Source organism: Mugil cephalus, chromosome 13 (genome assembly GCF_022458985.1).
Source record: "Mugil cephalus isolate CIBA_MC_2020 chromosome 13, CIBA_Mcephalus_1.1, whole genome shotgun sequence".
Taxonomy (NCBI): Eukaryota; Metazoa; Chordata; class Actinopteri; order Mugiliformes; family Mugilidae; genus Mugil; species Mugil cephalus.
The window spans coordinates 10,106,574-10,130,571 of NC_061782.1; the positions used below are offsets into that span (position 1 = coordinate 10,106,574).

General features: G+C 41.6%; 3 protein-coding genes across 3 annotated transcripts in view; 2 read left to right on the forward strand and 1 right to left on the reverse strand.

Annotated features, from left to right (window-relative positions):
• Nucleotides 1-5,225, forward strand: part of mcu (mitochondrial calcium uniporter) — a 59,065-nt gene extending 53,840 nt beyond the window's left edge. Inside the window, exons 9-10 of the mRNA XM_047603572.1 lie at nt 1,202-1,318; nt 1,430-5,225. Coding sequence (XP_047459528.1) covers nt 1,202-1,318; nt 1,430-1,510 — 198 coding nt within the window. The 3' untranslated portion in view covers nt 1,511-5,225. The remainder of the gene's footprint in view (nt 1-1,201; nt 1,319-1,429) is intronic.
• A 1,716-nt stretch (nt 5,226-6,941) lies between these two features.
• oit3 (oncoprotein induced transcript 3) lies at nt 6,942-20,426 on the forward strand. The gene is made up of 9 exons (XM_047602111.1): nt 6,942-7,136; nt 12,398-12,772; nt 12,868-12,978; nt 15,104-15,226; nt 15,314-15,436; nt 17,250-17,410; nt 17,546-17,958; nt 19,006-19,105; nt 19,257-20,426. Exons 1-9 carry the CDS (start codon nt 7,079-7,081, stop codon nt 19,407-19,409), a joined length of 1,617 nt encoding a protein of 538 aa, XP_047458067.1. The 5' UTR covers nt 6,942-7,078; the 3' UTR covers nt 19,410-20,426.
• On the reverse strand, nt 19,502-22,203 carry pla2g12b (phospholipase A2, group XIIB). Its single transcript, XM_047602112.1, has 4 exons — nt 21,540-22,203; nt 21,099-21,175; nt 20,822-20,987; nt 19,502-20,719 (listed from the first exon to the last, which is right to left on the reverse strand). The coding sequence occupies exons 1-4, from the start codon at nt 22,075-22,077 to the stop codon at nt 20,601-20,603; spliced, it is 900 nt and encodes a 299-aa protein (XP_047458068.1). The 5' UTR covers nt 22,078-22,203; the 3' UTR covers nt 19,502-20,600.
• Between the last annotated feature and the right edge of the window lie 1,795 nt (nt 22,204-23,998).

Consider the following 23,998-nt stretch of genomic DNA (forward strand, 5'->3'; position numbering starts at 1 on the left):
CAAAGTGCAGGATGGCAACGTGTGATATTCATGACAAGTTTTCCGACATATTTATCGCTTAAATTATTCAAATGCTTCGTCTCAGCTTCCCACATGTAGACCAACCATGACGTGTGTTTTTGCTTCCTCTTTTCTAAAATCGACAATTGATTTTGTTCACATTAAGCAGTAGGTTGTTCTTCGCATTTAAAAATCCGCTGTGTCATCCGCTAGCTTAGGAATGGAGCTGTCTCCGTGTGATATAATAGATTTGCATGGTGAACGGATGTGGGCTGAGCACACAGCCCTGAGGTGCTCCAGTTTTGAGTGAAGGATGGTGAGTCGCAACCGGAATTGCCTAGGGTCTATTTTGAGGAAGTGTGTAGTTGTATACTCAAGCCTAGAGCATTGAGTTTGCCTGTCAGTTACATGGAGGGGATTTTACTTTATACTAATAAGTTAATTCTGTTAATGCTGTATACTGCCCACTTGTGGTGCAGCTATAGTAAGGCTACGTTTAACAGTGTTCCCAGCTTAGAGGCTGTTCTTAGGAATTTTATGTTTAGTTTTATGACCTGGTTGAAGAACTCAGAAAATTAAATTATCAAGACTCTAGCCATGCCTAGTGAGAGCAGTACCATGTACTTTTCCAGTCTTTGGAGACACAGGAGAGGGTGTTTTGTATGTCTTTTATACACTGATATTTTACATTTTTTTATCTTCATTTTATTTTTTTTTCTTGTTGCTGTTTGTGTTTGTCTCCTGTTGTATTTTATTATCATTATTATTATTTTCTCATATTGACCGATTTCCGTCTGAAATAAACATTGATTGATTATATTACTGTAAATTAACTGCAGGAAGTGATTTGTGGACTTAATTGTAGATTTTTTTTTTTTTGGTACTTTTGTTGGAAGGTCATTTATGGAAATTGCCCTTTTTAAAAATTATGCAGAAACTCTTTACAATAGAAAAAAAATGTTACAGTAATTACATTTTTTTTTTAAAAGGCTCATCCGGTGACCTTGTTATCCTTCAGAGTAGAATTCATAAATACATTTTTTTATTTTTTATTTTTTTTGCACCAAGAACATGGTGTCTATTTGATGTTGGATTTCCCACCAGCCTGGGGCTTAGAAAGCAGAACATGGACAATATCTCGTAAATGGGCTCCTTGCTAAAAGAAAAAACTGCCTCATCTGTGTTTGTCTGTAACCCGCAGGAGTACGTTTATCCCGATGCTAGAGACAGACAGTATCTGCTGTTCTTCCACAAGGGGGTGAAAAGGACACGCTTCGACATCGAGAAGTACAACAAGCTGAAGGATGATATTGCTGAGGTACAGCTGGAGGTTCTGTGATGTAAAACGCAGTCGCCATGGGAGATTCATATGTTTTCCAGCTCAGTTTCCGCACATTTTCATCCTCTCCTTCCCCCCCTCTCTGTGCAGGTGGAGTTGGACCTGAAACGCCTACGAGACCCTCTCCAGCTCCAGCTCCCAGTTCAGCAGCTCAACGCCAGTGAAAATTGATGGGAAGAGTGACTCCCTCCTCTCTCAGCTCCTGCAACCCCCTTTTGTCCTTCTTCCTTCCTGCCGTCCAACACCCCTCTCCTTCTACCCCAGCTATTTCCTCCTCCTTCTCCCCCTCCCTCCTCCCCCCATCCCTCCCACACCCAATATTCCCATCCCTTTCTTGACTGTGGGAGTTAGTTTTTTCTCCTTTTTTTTTTTTCCTGTTTCCTTTCCCGACGGAAATCTTCAGTTGGAATTGCAAGTGAAAACCTCTGCCTGATGAAAAAAAAAGGGATTGGTGAGAATACTGAGAACTGAAAACCTCTCACAGCCGAAGGATGGTGAGGATGATAAAACAGAAGATGATGATGATGATAGAATTGAATTGGGCACTGTGGATATGCCTCAAGACTCCGGTGGGACAGCTTACAGGTAACTCCAGGGGTTACGACACCTGTAGACACTCCAGGATGGGGAACACACAGAGGGGCAGCCATTTTTAGAGTGCGTGTGTGTGTATGTGTGCGAGTATGTGCGCGTCCTGGGACTTTCAGGCTACATCGGGACGCCGCCCCCTGGCCGCTCTGCGAGTCGACACAGCAGTGTAGCCCTGCTTCCTCTAGCGGCCAAACTGTCAACACACACACCTACTCTTGGTTGGTTCAGGCTCAAGGGACAAGTTTACAAGAAAGTTCTGACTGCAGCCACACCATCGGGGGAAACCTCCGTTTTCCTGTGGCTGAATCCCGCTGCCTCTCCCTCTCTGGGCCACGCCTCCTCCTGGTGACGGACAGCTGTCCTTCCCAGTGTGACCTTTGTCAGGAGCCCGTCTCCACGCGCCAGGATGCAGGAATGATGACGCCTCCTTTCCTCTTCCTGTTGATGTCCTGTAGCGGCCCGGCCTGCGCAAGTATCAAGAGTACTACCGACAACAACATCACTGTGTGTTCTTTTCCAAAAAAAAAATAAAAAAAAATATTTTGGCACTTTTTATTTTGAAAGCCATAGTATATTTGTTATGAAATATAAATATATATGTATACAATCAAATAAACAGACGACCAGAGGCTAGTTTTTTTTCCAGTGGGGGGAGGAGCTCGCTTAAAAAAAAAAAAGAAAAAGAAAACATCATTTCATGAGAAACTCATTTGCATCTCCCGCTAACACGCACACACACAAAGAGCATTACGCTGTATGCATCATTTACAGCCTGAACTTGTTTTTTTTTTTTTTTCTTTTTCTTGTTTGACAAGCGCACATAATGTATTTCACATTAACTATGTTTTTGTTGAGCTCCCGTGCGTGGCCACCGAAGACAAGAATCGAAGCTAAACCACGGGGGAAAATGACTTTCAATTGGAATTGATTGTTTTTTTTTTTGTTTTTTTTATCATCACAGGATATCGACGTGGATAATGCCACGCTTGACCTCTATAATCATCTCACAAATGCAAAGATTGCAGCGGAAACGCTTAATATAAAGAAAGGGTTAACAAACAGGCATGTCAAAATTTACTATGTTTGATGTATGAAAACCAAAATAAAAAGCAGCAGAGTTTATTAAATCGCCTGCAGCTCAGCATCTCACAGATGTTTTTTGTTTTTTATTTTTATTTTTTTTTGCCGTTCCAATTGAAATTTCAACATTATTTTTACTCAAGAACTAAAGACTGCATCTAATAATAAGCGTCATGGCTCCGGGGGGTTATAGAGGTTTCGCTGAGTTAAAGCCAGTTTTCTCCTCCCACTGCTGCTGTAATGACCCTCCCCACCCCCCTGCTCCCTCGATGGCAAGGCAGGGTAGACTGCATGCTGTGGTATGCCCTCAGTAGAAAAACTTGTGAATGTGTAGGAGAACTATTGCGATTTTTGTACTTAATTGGACTCATTTCTTTGCTGCATCTAGCTGAAGTCTCAAAGTCTCATCCATATCCGGCTGACGTCTCGCCCTTCCTTCCATTTTTTATTATTTTTTTTTTATATATCAAAAGTTCTACAAGCCATAACATTTGTGTTTGAATCAGCCTTTTCACTGCTTAACGCTGGTTTTCCGTTCGGGGGTGAGGACTGGCGGGCCAAGCTCTCTCCGGCCACACACATATCATTTCTCAGAAGCCAGTTATAGTCGCTCTGGCCTGCCGCAGAGCACCTCCGCGGAAAGGAGAGCACAGCCGGTCGACGCTCAAGATGCGTGTGAACAGTCGGGCCGAATCCTTCTGAGGAGATCGATGTGTTTAACTGCAGATTTTTATATTAAAATGCATGATTTTAGGACAAATCAGAAGTTAGCCATGCAGATCTCAGGACAGGATTTGGTCCGATCGGTCACGGTGTGTTGGTGTGTGTGTGTGTGTCAAATGGTGCCTTTTGGATCATAAGTTAAACTAGACGGGAAATGTGTCAGTTTGTCAAACACTGACTCCCGTTGGGAGAGGAAACGTGGAGGGTTAAACTTGGAAGGTTTGACGAGTGGAAATCAATTTCGCTGCATGTCTTGGGACATGAACGTTTGTTGAATCCGCATGATGCGGGTGCAAAGTGCAGATTGGCGTATTCATGAATTCTTTGCTCCTAATGGCTGCTCGTCAATAGCGGTGAAAATCTAATCATCTCACTTCATGGCAGTCGTCAGATTTAAATTCGTTTTTCCTGAATAGGCCGGCTTGTGCACACCGTGACACACACACACACACACAAACAGAGATGAAAACTGTGTTTCCTTGGAGATGCGCTGCGGAAGGTGGGAGAGTTCAGGCCACAGCTTGTAGTCCAGTCCCCCTCCCCCCAACCTCCCCCTGCTGTCTCTACACTTCTGTCCATCATCACCATCTCCTCCACCAGATTGTTGTGTAGCCCTGCTTCCTCCTCTCTCCTCTTTTTTTTTTAAATCACGCCATCCACCGTTTATTGCCTTCTTCTTTTCGTGTTTATTTTCAAAAAAAAAAAGTGAAATAAAATAACAGAATATATCAAATATAGGGAAACTTTATTCTAAAGAGGGTGTTGCATGAATGTATGTTTACATGGGAAATTATGTAAAAAAATAATAAAAGATGATTCATCAAAAATAACAGCGAAGATAATTTAAGAACGTCGTTTGTAGAGATTCCTAGTTATCAAGGGCTTTCGTCTTTAGAAGCCGCCCTGCCAAATCTGAAGCTGAATCCCAGCCAACCAACTGCTCGGACTCCAGTCACATCTTGGTCTTATTTGCCTCCATGATCCCTTCACTTTGTGTGCATTCATACTCCCCAATAAACGGGGAAAACGCCCTCCATCTCTAAGTGCACCTGTAAATGAGACTTTATGACCTCTTGTCTCCTGAAAGGTATCAGGCGCTCTCTTTTAGCTTTTCGGGGAAAATTCTTCTGACCTTATTTCTTTTTTTTTCTTTTCTTTTTTTTTCCATCAGCCTATTTTTCTCCAAAGACACCTTTATTACTCTACGTTTTGAATGTGTGTTAAGTTCCCAAATATCTCGTTTGTGTGCACTTACAGTAAGATATGTTTAAAAATGCCTAAAGAGTGAAGCAGAATATAGGATCGATCTTCATTCTGACCTCTTATCTTGTTTTTCTTTTTTTTTCTTTTTTTTTTCTTCTGTTGACATATGATGCTGTAATGTTGGCAAAAAAAAAAGAAAAGAAAATGTAAAATCCTGTATCATTTATGAAATATGTATAAAAGAGAAATGTAATTCAATTATCAATAAAATCCTTATCCAGTTTTTGGAGACAGTGGTCCCCGTTGGGAGGTTTTTGTTCTCTGCCGCTGCGGCCGGTGAAGTGATTAATGTGTCGCGCTGCAGATGTTTACAAGGAGCAAATTTTCAAGGTCTTGACTACTTCCTCATCTCTCCTTGGCCTCCAGCTCTTCCTGGACAGGACATCCTATGAGATAAAGCTGTAAAGCAACACATTCTGGTTGTTTGACAGTGTGTTGATAATACAGGTTTAAACTTCTTAAACTCTTGCTTGAAAGGGTAAAAGTACTCGAGTAACCCAAGAACCTCAACAAATGTGTCTTTGTGGCTCTGATTTGAATCTGCAACAAAATTGAGCTGCGTGCGATACCAAACATTTAAACTCACAAAGTTCAGCTGAGAACTGCTCCATTAGTCGTTTGCAAGGTACGAAACTAATTAAAAATTTGATGAGAAAAAGTTAAGGGATTATTACAGTCGATCCTCAGAGAAACTTGACTCGCGCGTTCTGAATTTCGCGAAACCTCCGTTCGGTTGCGGTCGAGTCATTTCATTAAATTCAGAAAGGTCAGAGTCAGCCGTGGCATCAACAATGCGATTAGACGTCGGTGTCAGGGGACCGTGAGCGCCCGCGTATAAATCCATTCTGTTGTTGAGATATTTCAGTCTGGACCAACGTGACTGACAGATCAACGCCTATAACCACTGATCAGGCGTAACATTATGACCACTGACAAGGAGAAGTAAATAACATTGACCATCTTGTGAGAATACAATGTTTGTGTGAAACTTTTGGACCTGGCGTTTGTATGGATGTTATTTAGACATGTGGCACCCACCCCATAGCAATGACACTCCTTGATGGCAGCAGCCTGACACAGACACAAAAACTGTTTAGATACAACTCAAAAAACATGAAAAAAAAAAAAAAAAACGGACCTGGCCTCCACATTCACTAGATCCCAAACTGATCAAGAATTGGTGGGGTGCACTGGAACAAGCCTGATCAACAGAGGCCCCTCCCCTCAACCCATAGGACCCAATGGCCCCCAACTACCCACATCATGTTGGCACCACAGGACACATGTCCATTCTCTGATGAGTCACAAGGGAGACCTACTCAATATTAGACAGGTGGTCATAGGCCTGACTGGTCCATCCACAGTATAGATTTAACTTAATGTTAAATAATGTAGTAGTGTGACCAATTCTTGATTCTCTGTGTATCTGTGTCACAGGTACCAGAACTAATCACAACAGTTGTGATTCATTTCTCCAAACTACCTCGCAGATTAACGTTTCCATTCATTTAATTACCCGTGTGAAAGAGGACAGGTTAGGTTGTGCAGCTTTTTCAGACTAAAAAGACCGGGCCCTCATTCGCCCGTCTGCACATAATAATGAAATAGACGAGAACATAACAACGTGCTGGTACAGCGTGTCCTCACCAAGGGTCCTCTACAGTAAACCCTGAGTGTGCAAAGCCTTCCATCACCTTGAAGTGAAAGATGCCTCGGCGCTCTAAACCGATTAAGCCGTTTAATGCCTCTATAGATTAGATCATATTTCTTAACGCTTTAAATCAGGAAGCATATGAAAGAAAAGATAAACATGTTAAGGAAGCCAACATAATACTACTTTTATGTTTGATGCATTTAAAGGGGACGTGTGTTGGGATGGAGGGTAAGAAGACTTTGAAACAATAGGAGGATGGTGCCGTCACTGGGTTCATGGTGAGAAATGATAATATAACCCAGATAAGAGGCGCCTTTTAAAGACAAACTTCCCCATATGATGAACCAGAAGAGCTACACACTTGTTTGTTTGCACTCAGACCTGAGTTTGGATTTTTTTTTCATTATCCAACAGTTATAAAAGTCATCATGATTTTTTTGGTAATTACCAGCCTGCTTCAGGAGGTTGTCACAGTGGCAGGTGTAGGTGAGTGTATCTCCCATTCTTTCTTTTCACATGTGTTGTGCATCTGGTTTGCTTTTTTTACTCCGTTTTCTCCCCAGTTTAAAATATGAGGTTGTCAGATCTTATAAAAACATGATATAAGTCCATTCCTCAGTACTCCAGATCATTCTAAACAGCTTGTCACACTCGGCCGACCACATTTATTGCTACTGACGATGTAAATATTTAAAAATGGTTTCTCGGGGACTATTTTCAGCTGCGGATTGACACACATAAGATGCTCTATTGAGAATATCAGTTTGTATAGTACTGACCTGAATTAAACTACAGTAGTTCATTGTGATGTGGGAACATGCCTTCCAGTGCAGCTGTGTGACATCTGGTTTAATAAGACAACATAAAAAGCAAAAAAGTATAATTGTTAGTAGGACCTTTTTTTTTTTTTTTTGTTGGTTTAGATTTTTATTTTTTTTTCCATGTGATTTGTTGCTGATACAAATAAAATATATATAAAATCTACTTCCAGCACAGTTGGTCTGACTCAGGTCTGGCGTGGACCCACGTTCCCTTAAAAGCCATATTAAGTTATTTGAGCCCCATCTGCAGGATTTAATGCCTCCATTAGCATACCCCAACGTGAGTCAGCTATGTCCTCTGCCCCTTTCCGTGCTGCTGGTGCTGGAACGCAGTCGGTCAGTCGTACATCTCCAAAAACTGTCGTTAACGCTGCCAGAGAGCCCGAGCTATAGATTGATCGCTCTGCTTTTATGGCGGCGGCGTAGTGACAAGATGGACTGTCCATTAGTGGATGGCAGCAGAAACAAATTCTGCAGGTGTGGTTTATGGTCCCAAATTAACTTATATCACGCAACAACATTTGCCCATAGCCTCTAGGAACTGTAACACAGTCTGTTAAATTGATTAACATAATTTGGAGAACGCGTGTTGTCATGTTTGTGCCTAAAACAGAGGGTGCAGTTATTGTTGCTGTAAATCTCCAATCAACCTTGTTAGACGTCGCACCGAAAGCACTTTTAGTAAACATGGATATTTGATGTCGGGCATCTCAGCCATACAAAGCCTAGAGCGCTGGTAATATCTGTGGTTACCGCTCTAGTAAAGAGCTGGTTGCCTGCTGTCATGTTTCATGGCTTTGGGCCTGTCACCGAAGCTGCTTCACAGCTGAGCTGATCAGCCTCCTGCTGTGTCCTCAGCCCCTGCTGATACTCAATTACCAACACTTACCCACATTGCCCACTCCCTCTCGCTGTCTCCTTTTGTTTTACGTCCGCCTCTTAATTACATCGTGGAGGGGGCATGAAAAAGGGAGAATATTGATTGTTTTGCTGCACTTTGTTTACCCTGCCCCATTCAGCTGTTCTCCCGATTCTGCACAAACGGACTGTGGGGAAAAGACTCACAACTGACAAAACTCGATGAATAAAGAGCCCTTTGTGGCAGCCCACTTGCCGACTTGTAGTTCAATTAGATCTGAATCTGTGTCACCGTTTGTCTTGATCTAACGGTTGGCTTCATGGTAACAAGTTTAGTCAAGTGGCACATAGGTGCACCACACAGGAGTGGATAAATTACATCTCTGTCCGTGTACCGTGCTGAGATTTGAACCTTTTTCGGGGTAATTAATAGTAGTAGCTTGAATAAACATCACTGCAAAAGGGTCACTGCACCAAGCACAGACAGAAAAAAAAAGACATTTTTGTGTTTCCTGCAGCCACAGTCGTGGCTTTGGTCACTGAATTTTCCATCTCCCACTTTAATACAGGTGAATAGAGTTTAATTTGAGAAGCTCAGTGCTCACAACTTTTGAAAATTATTATTTAAAATTACAGCTCAAACTGTGAGCGCTTTTTTATCAGAACCCTGAAGAATGAAAACCGTTGGTGTGAGGACCCCGCTATGAGTTTGTGATGGGCGTTTTCTGAATTTTTCTTGTTGAGAACCTAAATGCGAGAAGAGAGAGATGTGACTGGACTCATAAATAGAACTTTGCTCTGTTTCCTGTTGATTCAGAGACAGAAATCTGAGACACGCATATCTCAAAACCCGAGATTATATAAACTTTGCGTGGCGGCAAAGGAAAGTGGAGGAAAGTGAGTTTCCTTGGGGATCCGGACATTATATTGATGCATTCATGTCAAGTTTCAAAATGGCAGCCTACGTGGACAAAGACACTGGTCATGAGTTAAGTGTTGTTATTTTTCTTGTTAATTATGTTTTTGGGGGGAGGATTTGTCTTTGAAAATATTGTTCTTAAAGATAATTTTAAGTATTCATGTTAAAAAATGATGAATGACATAAGAAAAACTTTGATAAAAAGCTGTTAAATTGTCCAGACTGGGGTATAAAGACAGAGACAGTCACTCTCCTATATATTTATATTTTGTTGCCTTTACTCTGCAGATACTCACTTATATAAAGGTGATAAATCTTGATTACACTTCAATTAACTCTCAAATACGTATTACTGATTAATTCACCAGTGTACGTATGTTTTCAGGGAATTTCAGTCAGTACATTTTACAGTAGGCATACAAGAAAGAGAGAGGTGGCGTCTGTAGTTTTGCCACCTGATGCTTCATCTGATTCAGATAATGGAACCAGTTGATGAGGTGATGGTTAAATACAAAGGTAAGTATTTACCTAGCGAACCCAAAAAAACGGGTGTTCGAGATGTTTGCGCGAATCTGGCTTTGTGTATGACTCCATGGTTGACACAGGGAAACCTACATTTGATGGTGGTACTCAAACTCCACAGAAAGAGTTTGGCTTAGGTGAAAAGATTGTTCTGCAGCTGTGGAGGTGGAAAGAGGCAGCTTTGACTTTCACATTGGCAATGATGCAAAGTTCGCTGTGGTCAAATGGGCAGACAAGAAAATAATCACCTTAGTGAGCTCCTGTTGTATTGTTATAACTTTGTAAGCGAAACATGAAAGACTCCTTCGTGGCCTGCTTCACTGCGGCGTCACGATGTTAACTGGAGGCAAAACAGAGGGAAGCTTGAGGCGAACAGTGTTACTTTGAACCATGAAAATGTCGTCTTGCTGTATTGTTTGGTGCTAAACCCGAAAAATCAAAAACACTAACTTGAAGGTTCACATACCAGTCACTGCCAGTCGTAGACAACTTTGGTTTGGCTTTTGGCGATTAAAAGAACAGATTAGAGTGAGACAATCAACATCAGATAAGTTTAACATGATATACATCATCAGTTTCAGCCTGGAAAACATTATGGGTTATAATAAATTGTGACTGAAATTAAGTTAATGCTTGTTTAGGGGATTCTTGTTAAACGTTAATGCTAATGCTAACTGCGAGCTAACACAGCGTCACTTGTGTGTTCCAGGATTATCCAAGCAGAAGTTGCATTTACCCTCCACAGTGGTTCCACTTACTTCTTGTAATATCTTTGCTGGAGAGGCTGTATCTTCCTTTGGTCAAATCGTCGTTAATAAAGTCCACTCAGAGCCAAATTTTTAAAATAACACTCACGGTCTCGGAGAGAGAGCGTTTTCCTCTTTCATTCGTGCCAAAACAGTCCATTGAAACATGCTAACGAGATGTGTGGCATCCAGTTAAGCCCCGCCACTCAAAAAACGTCACATTTTTTACAAACCATGAAGGGGTCTATGAGTTGCCCATGATATGTTTTGGAAGTTAGCATATTAAATATTTGAGAAATGGACATTTTTAAATTTATACCCTAAAAGTGTAAATAAAAAAATAAAAATTGTTTAAATATGTATAAAAATGTATTGTTTTGCTGCCCTGTTCAGTTGTTCCCCTGATTCTGCACAACGGGCTGTGGGGAAAAGACTCACAACTGACAGAACTCGATGAATAAAGAGCCCTTTGTGGCAGCCCGCTTGCCGACTTGTAGTTCAATTAGATCTGAATCTGTGTCACCGTTTATCTTGATATAATGGTTGGCTTCATGGTAACAAGTTTAGTCAAGTGGCACATAGGTACACCACACAGGAGTGGATAAATTACATCTCTGTCCATGTACTGTGCTGAGATTTGAACCTTTTTTGGGGTAATTAATTGTATTAGCTTGAATAAACATCACTGCAAAAGGGTCACTGCATCAAGGACACAGAAAATAACAACAGATTTTTGTGTTTCTTGCAGCCTTAGCTGTAGCTTTGGATGCTGTCTCCCAATTTAATACCGGTGAACTGGCTTTCATCTGTGAAGCTCAGTGCTCACAACTTTGGAAAATTATTATTTAAAATCACAGCTCAAACCATGAGCACTTGGTGTGAGCACCCTGTTAGGAGTTTGTGATGGGTGTTTTCTGCCTTTCTTGTTGAGAAACTAAATGCAGGAAGAGAGAGATGTGGCTGGACTCACAATTAGAACTTTGCTCTGTTTCTTGTTGATTCAGAGACAGAAATCTCAGACGCACATAATCTCAAAACCTGAGACTATAAAAACCCGGCATAGTGGCACTGGAGGAAAGTGAGTTTAATTTTTCTAATATCATCAGACCCTTTGAAACTGAGGACTTAATTAAGCACACTAACAAATACATTTAATGCAGGACTGTTATAATGTCGTGCATTTTGTTTTTATTAGTGTACCTAGTGAAGTGGCATCAGCTTCTAGAGATATTTTACATAAGAAAACGATGCAATGCCACAGTTGACTTCTATAAAAAGGAAAAAGAAAAGTTCTGTAAAAGTACTAGGAGCAAGATGTGCTTTAGGTATTAAAAATAAAGGTACTTACAGTAATGTAATAAAACTGTGATTAGAGCCACCTTTATGATATCTGCAATAATTATTTTTCTGAACCGTCATAAAAAAAAGGTGTGACCAACACTATGACAATAATAAACCCACAATTCACTTTATATATTTCTGACAGCCTCTCACAAACACAAATAAAATTATACATCAGGACTAAAATTAAACTTATTCTACATGACAAAGTACTCAGTGAGTGTATGTATTACTACAGATCCATCAGTATTCATGCAGCTACTTTCACAGCATCCTCGGCATCCATGGACGGATCATATGTTTTATAAGTACAGTCGTGATATGGAGAGTAATTATGCCTAGAGCTGTGAAATAAATAAATAATTCAAATTTTAATCTCTAAGATCAAGTGCATTGAACATATAAAGTGGCATAAAACTGAAATACTCAGCCCACGCTCCTTGTCACTGAATCTTAATCATAAAGTGCATGAATATCATGTTCATCTTTCTTCCAATCATGTGCAAATTTTTTTTACCCCCTGCCACCCTCATACCCCAGCCCTGGACCCGTGCTCTGCCTACATCAGCTTGAACGAGCCCTGGAGGAACACAGACTACCACATCAACAAATCGTCCGGTGTTCCCCTGTGCGACAGCCACGTGTCTGGTGAATGGTACCGCTTCACTGGCATGGCCGGCGACGCCATGCCCACCTTCTGCGTCTCTGAGAACCACTGCGGCACGCACGCCCCCATTTGGCTCAACGGCAGCCACCCTCAGCTCCACGAAGGCGTCGTCACCCTGCCCGTCTGCGCCAGCTTCAACGACAACTGCTGCCAGTGGAACGGCAGCGTGGATGTGAAGGCCTGTCCTGGGGGATACTTTGTATACCTCCTGCCCAGACCCTCAGTCTGCTTTCATGTTTATTGTGGCCGTGAGTGAGAATAAATCCTTTATTTTTATTTATTTTTTATCTTGTATGAGTTGAGTTTCATTATCCTGGTGTTGTTTCATGTGTCTGTTGCACAGATTTCTATGACATCTGTGATGAGGTCGACTGCGCTGACCCCACATGTCCGGAGTCCGAGTGTCGCTGTGCGCCTGGAACCGTCCTGGGACCGGACAGACAGACTTGCCTGGGTGAGACAGACAGACAGACAGACAGAGAGGGAGGAAGAATGGCAACAGATAAGTTGCGCAACAGACAGACAGAGATAAGCGAGGGGGGCGCGGAGGACGGATAAGCTGGAAATGGTATCTGAAAACAATAACAAGAAAAATCAATCAGACGGCCGCGACTGTTTCGACAAATGGGATACATTGTGAATAAAATGTTAGTGTTATCCAAATAGCCATGTTTACTTGATATTCTGAGTGTGTAGCAGAACTGGCATATTAAGTCTGAGTTTCTGTCATCAAGAGAATTCAAAAGTGGTTATCATAATGTTTTTGTTTGGACAGCCGCTCCACATTCATTCATGCTGAGAAGGGGATTATTAGGTTTAACAGCCTTTGTCATAACACAAATACCAATACACTGAAATGTAATTCATTATTTAACGTCACAGTGGCCTTGTATGAATACCCGTCTCCCTTGCGCCTCCAAAACAGTTCTGACTGTGGTACTCCTAAACCATTTCTTTGTGTGTGTGTCTGTGTCCGGCTGCATCCTGCTGGGGGTGGCCGCTGCCTTTGAGGAGTGTCATTGCTATGGTGTGGGGGGGCTTGGTCTGATCTAGGTGGGTGCTGCGCACCTAAGTAACATCCACGCAATAGCTAAGTAGTCACAAAAGTTTCCCACCAGAACACTGAATTTTCACATGATGTTATTCACTTCTCCTGTCAGTGGTCATAATGTTATGCCTGATCATTGTAGCTCACAGTGTAGCTTTTAGCTGCATTTCAATCTGCGATCGATTCAAATCACTTAAGTAAAAGTAACTTACCAATACAGCAACATGTAAAAGTTTTCCATTACAACTAGAAGTCTTGCATGGTCCATATATGGACTATAAATACTGAAGCATCAGTCTATAAGCAGCATTTGATGTAGTAGTTTATGCTACTTTATATATTCTTTTATCTAAAGAAACAGCAAATCTATGAGCTTTTTCCCACAACCTCAGCAGAGAGCCTGATGTTGTGAAGGGATTTGGGGGAGAGGAAAGAAAAAAACAACTTCTGATGCATAGATCTGTCTGGACTGTTTCTCCGCTCTTTGATTTTTGTTGACATGTTGGATGGTTTCCACATTTATTGAAATGATACATGTAAGGAGTTTGAAGTTCCACTGTTTGGTTGGGGATGTTAATAACTTATTGATACATGAGATGAAACTCCAACAGTACACTGCTTTTTTTTTTTACCAAAAATACCAGAAGTCAGAAAGGTCAGAAGCACCAATTTATCACACTATCAAATGTGTTTCATCTTTAAGTGAAACAGTAACTATGAAGCTGTCTAATTAATGACTGAAATGTAACACTTGGATTGGGATTCAAACGATAAACTTAGACAAGTCCTTTCTTGTGCTCTGGTTTCCGAATCGTTTTTTAATCTGGCACTTAGTAGTCTCAAAATTCAAATATCTATTACAATTTTAATGGAAATTAATCCATAACTATTAGCAACTTTTAAACCTCTCTGATCGTCAGCTAAATATAATAGTTTCATTGGATTGTTGAGAACTGCTGGGATACCTCCTGAGGAATGAGTGTGAGTACTTGTTTAGTTTGACGTTTATTTTATCCCAAACCAAAAAAAATGTTACTAGTTTAAAGGGTATTTTCGAAGGAATGAGTGCAAAGCCTGATGCAGGAAGCAGCAACAGAGACAGAGAGCTTGTGGTTTATATTTGCCGAAGGTGTAGGTGTGTGTATGTGTGCGTACCATGCTGACGCTTAATGATGGGTGACAGGTGTGCGGGAAGAATCTAGCCAGCCCGAAAACTGCCATTACCTCATCATTCACCCACCAACCAAATCAGCCTTTGCCTGTCTCAGAAATGATTTCTTCATCTCTCCATCCTCACTCACTGTCTGTCCTCACTCTGTTACATCTCTTCCATCTTCACTCCTTTACCAGTCACCTCAGTATTATGAAAGCGGTTTCCTCCGTAGCTGATTTATCATTCTCATCCCAGCTCAGTCACACTAACTGAATTGCCTTGAGGCGATACACAACGCCCATCTGGTACTTAGTCGATTAAAATGGAACTCATCTAGCAATAATATGTGACCCGGTGTGCTGTGTGTCCTACGTCCAGATGTAAATGAATGCGATAAGGGCAACGGTGGCTGCGCAGAAGTGTGTGTGAACACCAAAGGCTCCTGGCGTTGTGAGTGTGGCCGAGGCCGTGTCCTGGATGCGGATGGACGCAGCTGTAAAGGTATACACACTAGTTTATGTGACAGTGCCAGTCGACACACAGGTGCGCATAATGTTCTGAATGTTTTCTCCGTGTTGCCTCATGCAGAGATAGAAGGCTGTCACGTTAACAATGGAGGCTGCAGTCATGGCTGCTCCTCGCTGCAGGACTCCTACGAGTGCCACTGTCCCAGAGGGCTGGAGCTGGGAGAGGATGAACGCACATGTCAGGGTGTGTAAGGCAAGCTGAGACACAGATACATGAATTCATCTCTAAAGAGCCAGCTAGAGATTGGACAAAAAATAAAATGCTTTTCTAAAGGCCTTTGCTGATCTGTTTAACATTTCTGTGTGGGGTTGTTTTGTATTTACTATAATCGTATTAGCTGTGAATAACACGGGTTGGCCTTTTTCCCTGACCTTTTGTTTGAGAAACGAGACAAATTATAGTACAAACATATTACTTTCAACCCATTTTTCACAGCTTACTTTTAGACAACAACAAATGATTTATATATTTTTATTACAGCTTTTAATATATTAAATTACAAAAATAAGTCTGGCATATTTACAGTATGTGTTTATGGAGATGTCTTCAAACTACATGTTCTTTCAAACCAACAGACCACAACATGTTCAACTATGTTTTATAATAAGCTAATTATTAGTGATTACTCTCTCTGTGATCAATGATAATAATAATAATTACATGAATTTTTATAGCACCTTTTTAAAGTATCCAATGCGCTTTACATTCAGTCGATGAAATAATATTTATATTAAATTTATACTTTTACAGAATGTAAGTAAAATTATGATTTCAGTGTCCCAGAATGGAAGTTCATGTGTTCAGAAATCTTGTACTGTTTGGCCCACAGTCCTGAACTAAAAAGAAAAGGGGGTATCTATTATATTTTTTTTTACTAAACCAGTAAACGGTTGGTTGGGAAATTAATTAAAAATAGTTTACAATTTTTCAATTATTTTTTTTCAAAGGATAATACCGTTATCATTGCTGAGAGTTTCCAAAGTCAGAAACATTTTAAATGTATACCTCGCAGCGTACATTGATTAGGTGTAAGAATTTCAGATGTCTTGTTTTTCCGTCTAACACTAGCACGTCTAACACTCAATTCCATTAATTATTACACAGGATAAAATGTTACAATCCCTTGTGCCAAGATCTGAGGCAAAACACATTTAGAAGCCCAGTCAAATTGGAAAACCGACTAGCAGGCTAGCAGCTAGCAACTTACAAGAAGACATCAGCTAATTAGCCTAGCCAACAGCGGTGGCAATATGTGGCACATGATTGTGGTTTTCAAGTGGGCACCTTCCTTCACAGATGTTTCGTTAAGTCAGGCCTACGACACCCCAAGAAGACTTAACAGTGAGTTCCAGCGTCCTGGGGTCACCCCCCTCCATGCCGCCACCACACAACCATGTGTCAACCACCGAGAGATTAGTTTAGCCCTTTTTACTGCTATCCACCAGCATACACAGTTATGTCGGTTGGGTGTCTAAGTTACCCCTCTCCCCAGGAAGGGAAGAGTGGGATGTTGACACAAACCCTAGTTAAGGGTAGGGTAGGGGAGGGTGGGAGAATAAGGATGCAAACTCAGGTGAGGGTAGGTGATGGAGATTGAGGATACAGGACTGAACCACTGAACCATAACACGCACACCCAAAAACAAAGTCAAACTGCTAAATAGCCATTTACTTGCTCACTCTGCTGCCAGGGACATGTTTTCTGTTTTCTCCTGTGAATGCCCAGTTTATTATGCCTAATAGCTAGCTAACAGAACAGACACTAGCTAATTCCAACAGAAACAAGAAATTTTTAAAAAACAAACAAACAGAATTCTTCTCTATTTCTTTTTTACTGCTTTCCATGTCGCCAGGCCACAAGCAGATTGTGTGGTTTACATTCAAGCGACCACATGACTGTGGGATAATTTTAGGCTGCTCTTTGTTGTCTTATTCATGTACTGTCTCATGATTTTGGATCATCACTGTTGTGTTGTGTTTAATTCTTTCCCCTGCAGTGCCTGTCCAGTGTGACTCCAGTTCTATTACAGTGTCTGTTCCTAAGGACCTCGTCGGTGGACTGGACCTCTTTTTGTCCAACTCATCTTGTCGAGGCGTCTCCAATGGCACGCACATCAACCTCAGCTTCAGCCTCAAGACCTGCGGCACGGTGGTGGAGGTCAGATGAACCGGTGTTTAATCATTTGAGTTTAGTGTGTAAAGTTTAGAAAGATGTTAAAAGGACTGTGTAGGTTATTCGAGGTTATCAGTGACACACAAACACTATTAAAGTAAGGTAAATGTTCATCCTCAGGTCACGGATGACAAGATAGTGGGGACCAACCTTGTCACAGGTCTTCCCAGGAGCAACCCAGGCGGCAGCAGGGACTTAATAGTCCGCACCAGCAAATTAGTGCTCCCAGTGACCTGCGAGTTCCCCAGGGAATACCACGTATCAGACGGGTACCAGGCAAGCCTGCGCAGCTCAGACCTGGAGCTGGCAGGTCACAGTGAGGGAGTCTTCCGGTTCTCCCTGGAGCTATTCAAGAATGCAGAGTTCTCAGAGCCCTACCGCACCCCACCTCAGCTACGACTGCACGACTCCCTGTTCTTCGGGGTGGAGCCCAAGGAGAGGGTGGAGGGCCTGTCTGCCCTGGTGGAGAGCTGCTTCGCTACACCCGGGCCCAAAGCCGACCAGGCCCTAAAGTATTACCTCATCAAAGATGGGTGAATACTTTTGACAGTTTTAATGTCGCAACCTGAGCTGCAAGACATATAACACTTGGCATGAGCCGAAGCAGAAAATGGCGCCGTCCATTAAACCTCCCCTTTATCAGCCGGAGATGTAATATCACAATCTACAACCCAGTCATGATTAACTTTAAAGATGTCAAATAGGTCAACCAAGACATACTCATCTGCAACACACACACTCACACTGTGGCAGTGAAAAGCACAGTGTCACCAAGATTAAGATTTATTAAAGCACAGATTATCTGTATTTTCTGGCATGCCCATTCTCAGATAGTTTTGGTTTGATCTACATTAAAAGTTAAATTTCTCTTATCAACAAATTACTCTGATGACAAGTGTAATTTTGTTCGTGGCACTCACAGCTTTGGCAATTTCCAAAGTACTGTCATCTCATAACCATTGCTGCTCTGGGGGGAATCTCAGCGATAGATATTTTAAAATCTGGACAAAAAAAATCAGATTGTGATTGCATGGATAAATACTGCTAGGCATAATTTTTATTTTTATTTTTTTGAAACACTGCAGATCTCCCTCTTTTTAATAGTGTTTAAGAAATACATTTGTTCTTGCGGCCTAGTACTGTAAATGTCAGCTGTATCACACGCAGCTGCTGTCTTTCATAAAGGCCTTAGCGAAAGCTGCTTGACACTTACAAGACAGGAAGTCCCCACTCCTTCAAAGAAATGTCATATAAAAAAAAAAAACCACTAGCCTCTCACTCTGATTAATGTGTGGAAAAAACAACAAGAATGCTTTCGTTTTAAAAATAGAACTGCCTTATCCTCTGTGGGACACTTACTTTTTGTGTCTTCACCAAACCCAGAGAGAGTTTCCCTCTTTCTGCTCTACGGACAGCGCTATAATTTACTTTCATGATGTCCCATTAAAAAATATAGCCATGTTTCAGGAACCCCGGGGCTGATACCGTTTATGATGCAGCTTGTTAGAGATATATATGGATCACTTCAGGTATCAGCCTCAGGCATGACTCCCGTTTTCTCTCTTCGGCCTCCTACGCAGATGCATCTCTGATGAAACAGTGACACAGTACTCATGCAAAGACCAGCTCTCCAAGCACTACCAGGTCCCCGTCTTCAAGTTCATTGGCAAGGACAACCGAGTGAGTAAAAGATGCATGCTGGGAGCCAGCTGGCGAATGACTGCGGGCTTATGTCTGTGTAGCACAACACTGCGAGGACTGTATTATTAGAGTCTATATGAATCAAGAGTGCCAGGATGTCACTCTCATATTAAGCTTCTTCTGTTTGCAGGAAGTTTTCCTGCACTGCCAGGTGTTAGTGTGCAGGGCAGAAGACTCCCGCTGTGCTCAGCGTTGTCGGGGACGTGTCCGGCGCAACGTTCAGATGGGTGAACCTCAGGAGCAGCACACAATGAGCTCAGGGCCCATCTTCATCCTGCCTTAGTCGTGACGCTCACATAAAGCACAAACATTCAAAAAAATACCCTCATGAGCATGACATCAGTACAAACAAGGACCACAAACATCACATTTGCATTTAGGTTAAAGACAAACTGACCATTTCATTTTATTTGGTAGCGTTCCATTGAACTGTCCCTTTACAGTCCCACATATTGTATATATACTGTACATGTGCATTCCTCTTATTTACTATTTCCAGTGTTGTTCCCAGCACTGGAAATGCCTGGAATTCTTGTTAAGACTTGTTTGTTTGTCTTTGCCACTTTGCCCTGCAGCGCCGTTTACATGACATCACATTAAAGTGAATGACATTTCAATCAGAATCCACTCGAAAACTAGGTCACACATTTCTCAGTCTTGATTACAGCTCAGAGGTTTAGAGCATTTAGAAAAGTGGTTTATATTTCACGCCAGCGTCAGTGACTTGAATAAATACACGTCGCGACATCTACAGATGCATTCTGGCTCGTACTCTCAGAGTGATGGATGGCCGAGCGTGTCATCGGGGAGGAAAAGGGATGTCAGTACGCCGCGTCCGGAAATTGTGCGTATGCTCCGTCAGTCTGCTGATAATTAATCCAGTGATAATCATGTCAGTTAAACTGCAATTAGTCATGCATTTATTCATAAAAACAACACCAACAAAAAAAACAAAAAAAAAACAAATAACCGGCAAATAACTTACATCAAACATTAACATAGTAGCTGTAATAAGCAATAAATTTACATGACATTGACTTAAGGTTTGTGCGGTAATTAGTAATTATTTTGTGTCCTTCTACATAGAGGAAATGAATCCAACTGCAATATCCTTCCCATCAGGCACTGTGTTTGGAGTCATCAAGTAATTTATGGTAATGGAGTCATAGAGGCCCAAAACTGGCCTAAAAAATGAGAAGTGTGGAGAGTGTAATATGCATAAGCAATTAATTCTGAAAGTCGCGTTCAGACAAGTGATATTTTTTTTTTGTTCTTCCTATGAATAAATTGTAAACCTGAATTCCCTGTTCGTCTCTTTTTAATTCCTGGACTCTGAATCCTGAGAGGGAGGCTTGTGACACGTCACGTCCTTGACAAAAAAAACCCATAACTGTATCGCTTAATATGAAATATCCACGATATTCTCTGTCATTTGTTTGGAAAGGTATTCGCAGCTTGCCCACGGTGTTCTGTGTCACAGTTCGTCCCTCTCCTCTCCCTCGCAGATGCAAGCCGCCCTCTGGCTGTTCATGTAGGGCCTACAACCAAGAGTCCACACTGTGTTGTAGAGAGCGTCCGCCATTGATTCACAGGCTGTGGAGACAAGAGAGACACAGGAGGAGGTTATTATTAAGGAGTGTGTGAGGTGTTTCATGCTGCACAATCGGAAGAGGTAGATTCCTGCGCATATCTCACCTTGTACCCTCGACACGAAGCCCAGACTCTTCTTAAGGTCGGAGCAGATGTCATGCAGACACAGGCGAAACTTGGCGTCACAGTCGTACTTGCTCGTGCCGCATGTGTCATAGCAAACGTCGAGGTTGCTGCAGCACTGTGTCATAGCAGGGATCCCCATGTCAAGCTGTCGAAAGACAGAAATATGCATAGTGTCAGTAGTTTAATTTAAAGCCATTCTAGGTGTGATGATACACACTGTTGGTGGTATGGACCGGCCAACTACAGCAAAATTCACCTGAAGACCCAACAGGGATGAGCTGCACCCGTTGGGCTCTGGATGCCGGTAGCCGGGACGAGGTTCAGGAAGTTTTCCTGAGAAAACAAAAATGATTGAACTTATGTCATCCCGTACTCACAGCGGAGGATTTATAGTATCCGCTCTCAGGTGTGAGTCATTTCACGGGTAAGATGCCACTTCTACGTTGATTACGTAACTGTGGAGACATCTGCAGCCCAGACTGATAAACAAATGCACTCTGGCTAGAGAATCAGCAGCCTGTGTCCTAAGCATGCTATCTCCGATCAAGTAGATGATTGCATTAGAAAGTGTGCTAAGCAAATAAAGAACACTGGATGCTTGTCTCCCTGCAGGGACAGCAGCTTAGCCATCAACACGAACTCTGCTCAAACCATTAAAAGTATGTAAAAGAAAAACATTGTCAAGGTTTGTTCTTACCATATCTGCAGCGATACTGACACACGCCATCAGGTCCACCGACCAGCTCCACTAGGGAGTCAAAGTATCCGTGCACAGTCTGGAAGCTGCTTCTGATTGAGTTGAGGCTCCAACTGCTCTCATCTTCCTGTGCCAAGGCTCTGTTCAGGGACTCGTTTTTCTGGGCTGGTTTGATCTCATTTGCCTCCTCCTCAGAAGAAGGTTGGTTCTGGGCGACAGCGTCTTTCGTAAGAGCTGGGCTCTCTCCAGCAGGCCCATGCTCTGGCTTTTTGGCATCATCTGCCACATGGACATCCCCTTCAGGTCCGTCACCCTCTTGGTTGTTCACTCCAAGTATTTTAGATAGTAGTCTGTCCTCTACTTGGATTTCTGCAGCAGCTACACCTTCATTAGCGGCATCTACAGAATCACCAGCAACAGCGGAAGCGGCAGTCGAATCCACAGCTGCCTCCTCTTCCTTCTCTTGGTAAAAGCCCAAAGTGGCACACATACCCGAGGACACGCAGAGGACGAGCAGGACCACAGTCCGAAGCAGCATGGTGCCGAACGAATGACAGTTCAAGCAGAGGATGTTCAAAAGGGAAGGAGTTGTCACCCGAGTGGAAAGAACTTAGACAGTGAGGGACAAACACACTCTGTTCCTACTGACTCAGTCAGCCACAGAGCAGACTTTGGTCCCTGATTAGATTCTGGTGGACAGCAAGGCCTCGTCTCTTGTGTCAGGACCAAAGGTCACCTCTTATCAATGCAGAGAAAAGCTTCTATAATTCTTCTAATCTCCTCATTCTCTGTGATTCTTGAACGCATCAAATTAGTGTTTTCATCACAGTTTTGTGCAGTTATAATTGGATTTTCATGACTCAAGGAAACATAAGCCTAGATGTTACGGGCCTGTGTGTGGGGTTGAGCTCCTCATATTCCTTTTCAATCAGCAAATCTGAAGCTGGATTTTCCCTCTATGGCCTTTCTCCATACATCACAAACTTCTATTTTTTTTAAAATGGTCATAGAGTTACACTTCAGCTCTGGATAAGAACAGATAAGGTGTATTTTCAAATTCTTGTGACATGAAGTGGTGAACTGGTATGTAGACTACTTTTTATGTATATCTTTTCAAGGGAAGTTCCAAGGGTGAGAATAAAACAACAGTGGGTAGACAAAGCTCATTAAACAAATGCCTGCAAGAATATCTTGCTCTGGTTGGAGCCTTCTTTATTTACTCCTTCGTGCATCTTCTTTCTCGTATGCCTCTGATGCCCTCTTGTGTTTAAATAGTAGAATGCTCCCAATTCCAAGAAAAGGCTTCTTTGTTCAATATTTGTTCATTGAACCTTACTCCAGAAGCCAATAAGAGCCGATCCATTTTTTTCCACTCAATTACACAGGCAGAGAGAGAAAGATAGCCAATAATGAGATATGGTAACAGAAAAGAAACATTATTGCGGTTTAAAATGAGTGCATTGTTCAGGGAAGATTATTTATTGGAACAGATGTCTGTTTTACTAATGTCAGACATTGTTATGTTAATATGTTATTTCTTTTTTTTTTTTCACTCACGTGCCTCATTCATTCTGTATACATTAGTCTCCAGACAGACTGACTGCTAGTCCTGAGGCCATTCTTATTTTTCACTTAAGTGAAATATGAGGGCTTCAGGCCGCACACGACACAAGTTATAACATTTCTACCTTATGGTGGAACTTGCTCATGTTAACGAGAACAAATCGGATTTCCTCGGGGGAATGAGAACAACATATGTGACGTGTCAGATTTACTGCTGTTCTTCACTGTTGGATGACAGAAACTGTGAAATCTTGTATTCTCTGTTGTGGCATATCACATACTTGTGATCACTGTGTCTGAAGTGGTTTCTGTGGAATCACTCAAGCTGCAATCAAATGCAACATAATGTAGAGGCCTTTTCACCTCATGCTACTTTATACTTTTACCTCCCTACATTTCTGGGGGAAATATATTCTTTACTCCCCTACATTAATTATTGAATTTATTTTATTTTATTTTAAATTCAATTAATTTCATTATTATTATTATTATTATTATTATTATTATTTTAAACTATCTTCACCTATTCGAGTTCATATGTAAAATAAGGTTACAAAACATTCAAAACCCATGATCACCATTTAAAATGAGACATATTGTATTGTGTAACGAACCTTATGGCAGCAACTACAACATCAAAATACCGCAAATACATTGCATCAGTGCCAAAAACACAACCATATTAATTGTGTTTAAATATGTGTTGCTAATGAACATAACACTTTTTACTCTCACTCTGGATACTGGTTTCTACTGGATCATATTTATATTGTGTTGTAGCTTGCTTGCTGATAGTAATAGTTTAATCATATTTAATCTTTTTAATTTAATCTCTGTGAGATTAGAAATAAACTTAAGTCCAAGTGTAACAAGCACCAAGTAAGACTGAATAATTC

What these genes read in the sequence shown, in the direction of transcription:
- oit3 (XM_047602111.1), top strand. Translation starts at nt 7,079, where the DNA reads ATGATTTTTTTGGTAATTACCAGCCTGCTTCAGGAGGTTGTCACAGTG. An exon ending in CCTGCGGCACGGTGGTGGAG is followed by an intron (nt 17,411 to 17,545) that starts GTCAGATGAACC and finishes GTTCATCCTCAG; the next exon opens with GTCACGGATGACAAGATAGT. An exon ending in TCATTGGCAAGGACAACCGA is followed by an intron (nt 19,106 to 19,256) that starts GTGAGTAAAAGA and finishes TTCTGTTTGCAG; the next exon opens with GAAGTTTTCCTGCACTGCCA.
- pla2g12b (XM_047602112.1), bottom strand. Translation starts at nt 22,077, where the DNA reads ATGCTGCTTCGGACTGTGGTCCTGCTCGTCCTCTGCGTGTCCTCGGGT. An exon ending in TCAGTATCGCTGCAGATATG is followed by an intron (nt 21,176 to 21,539) that starts GTAAGAACAAAC and finishes TTGTTTTCTCAG; the next exon opens with GAAAACTTCCTGAACCTCGT. An exon ending in CATCCCTGTTGGGTCTTCAG is followed by an intron (nt 20,988 to 21,098) that starts GTGAATTTTGCT and finishes GTCTTTCGACAG; the next exon opens with CTTGACATGGGGATCCCTGC.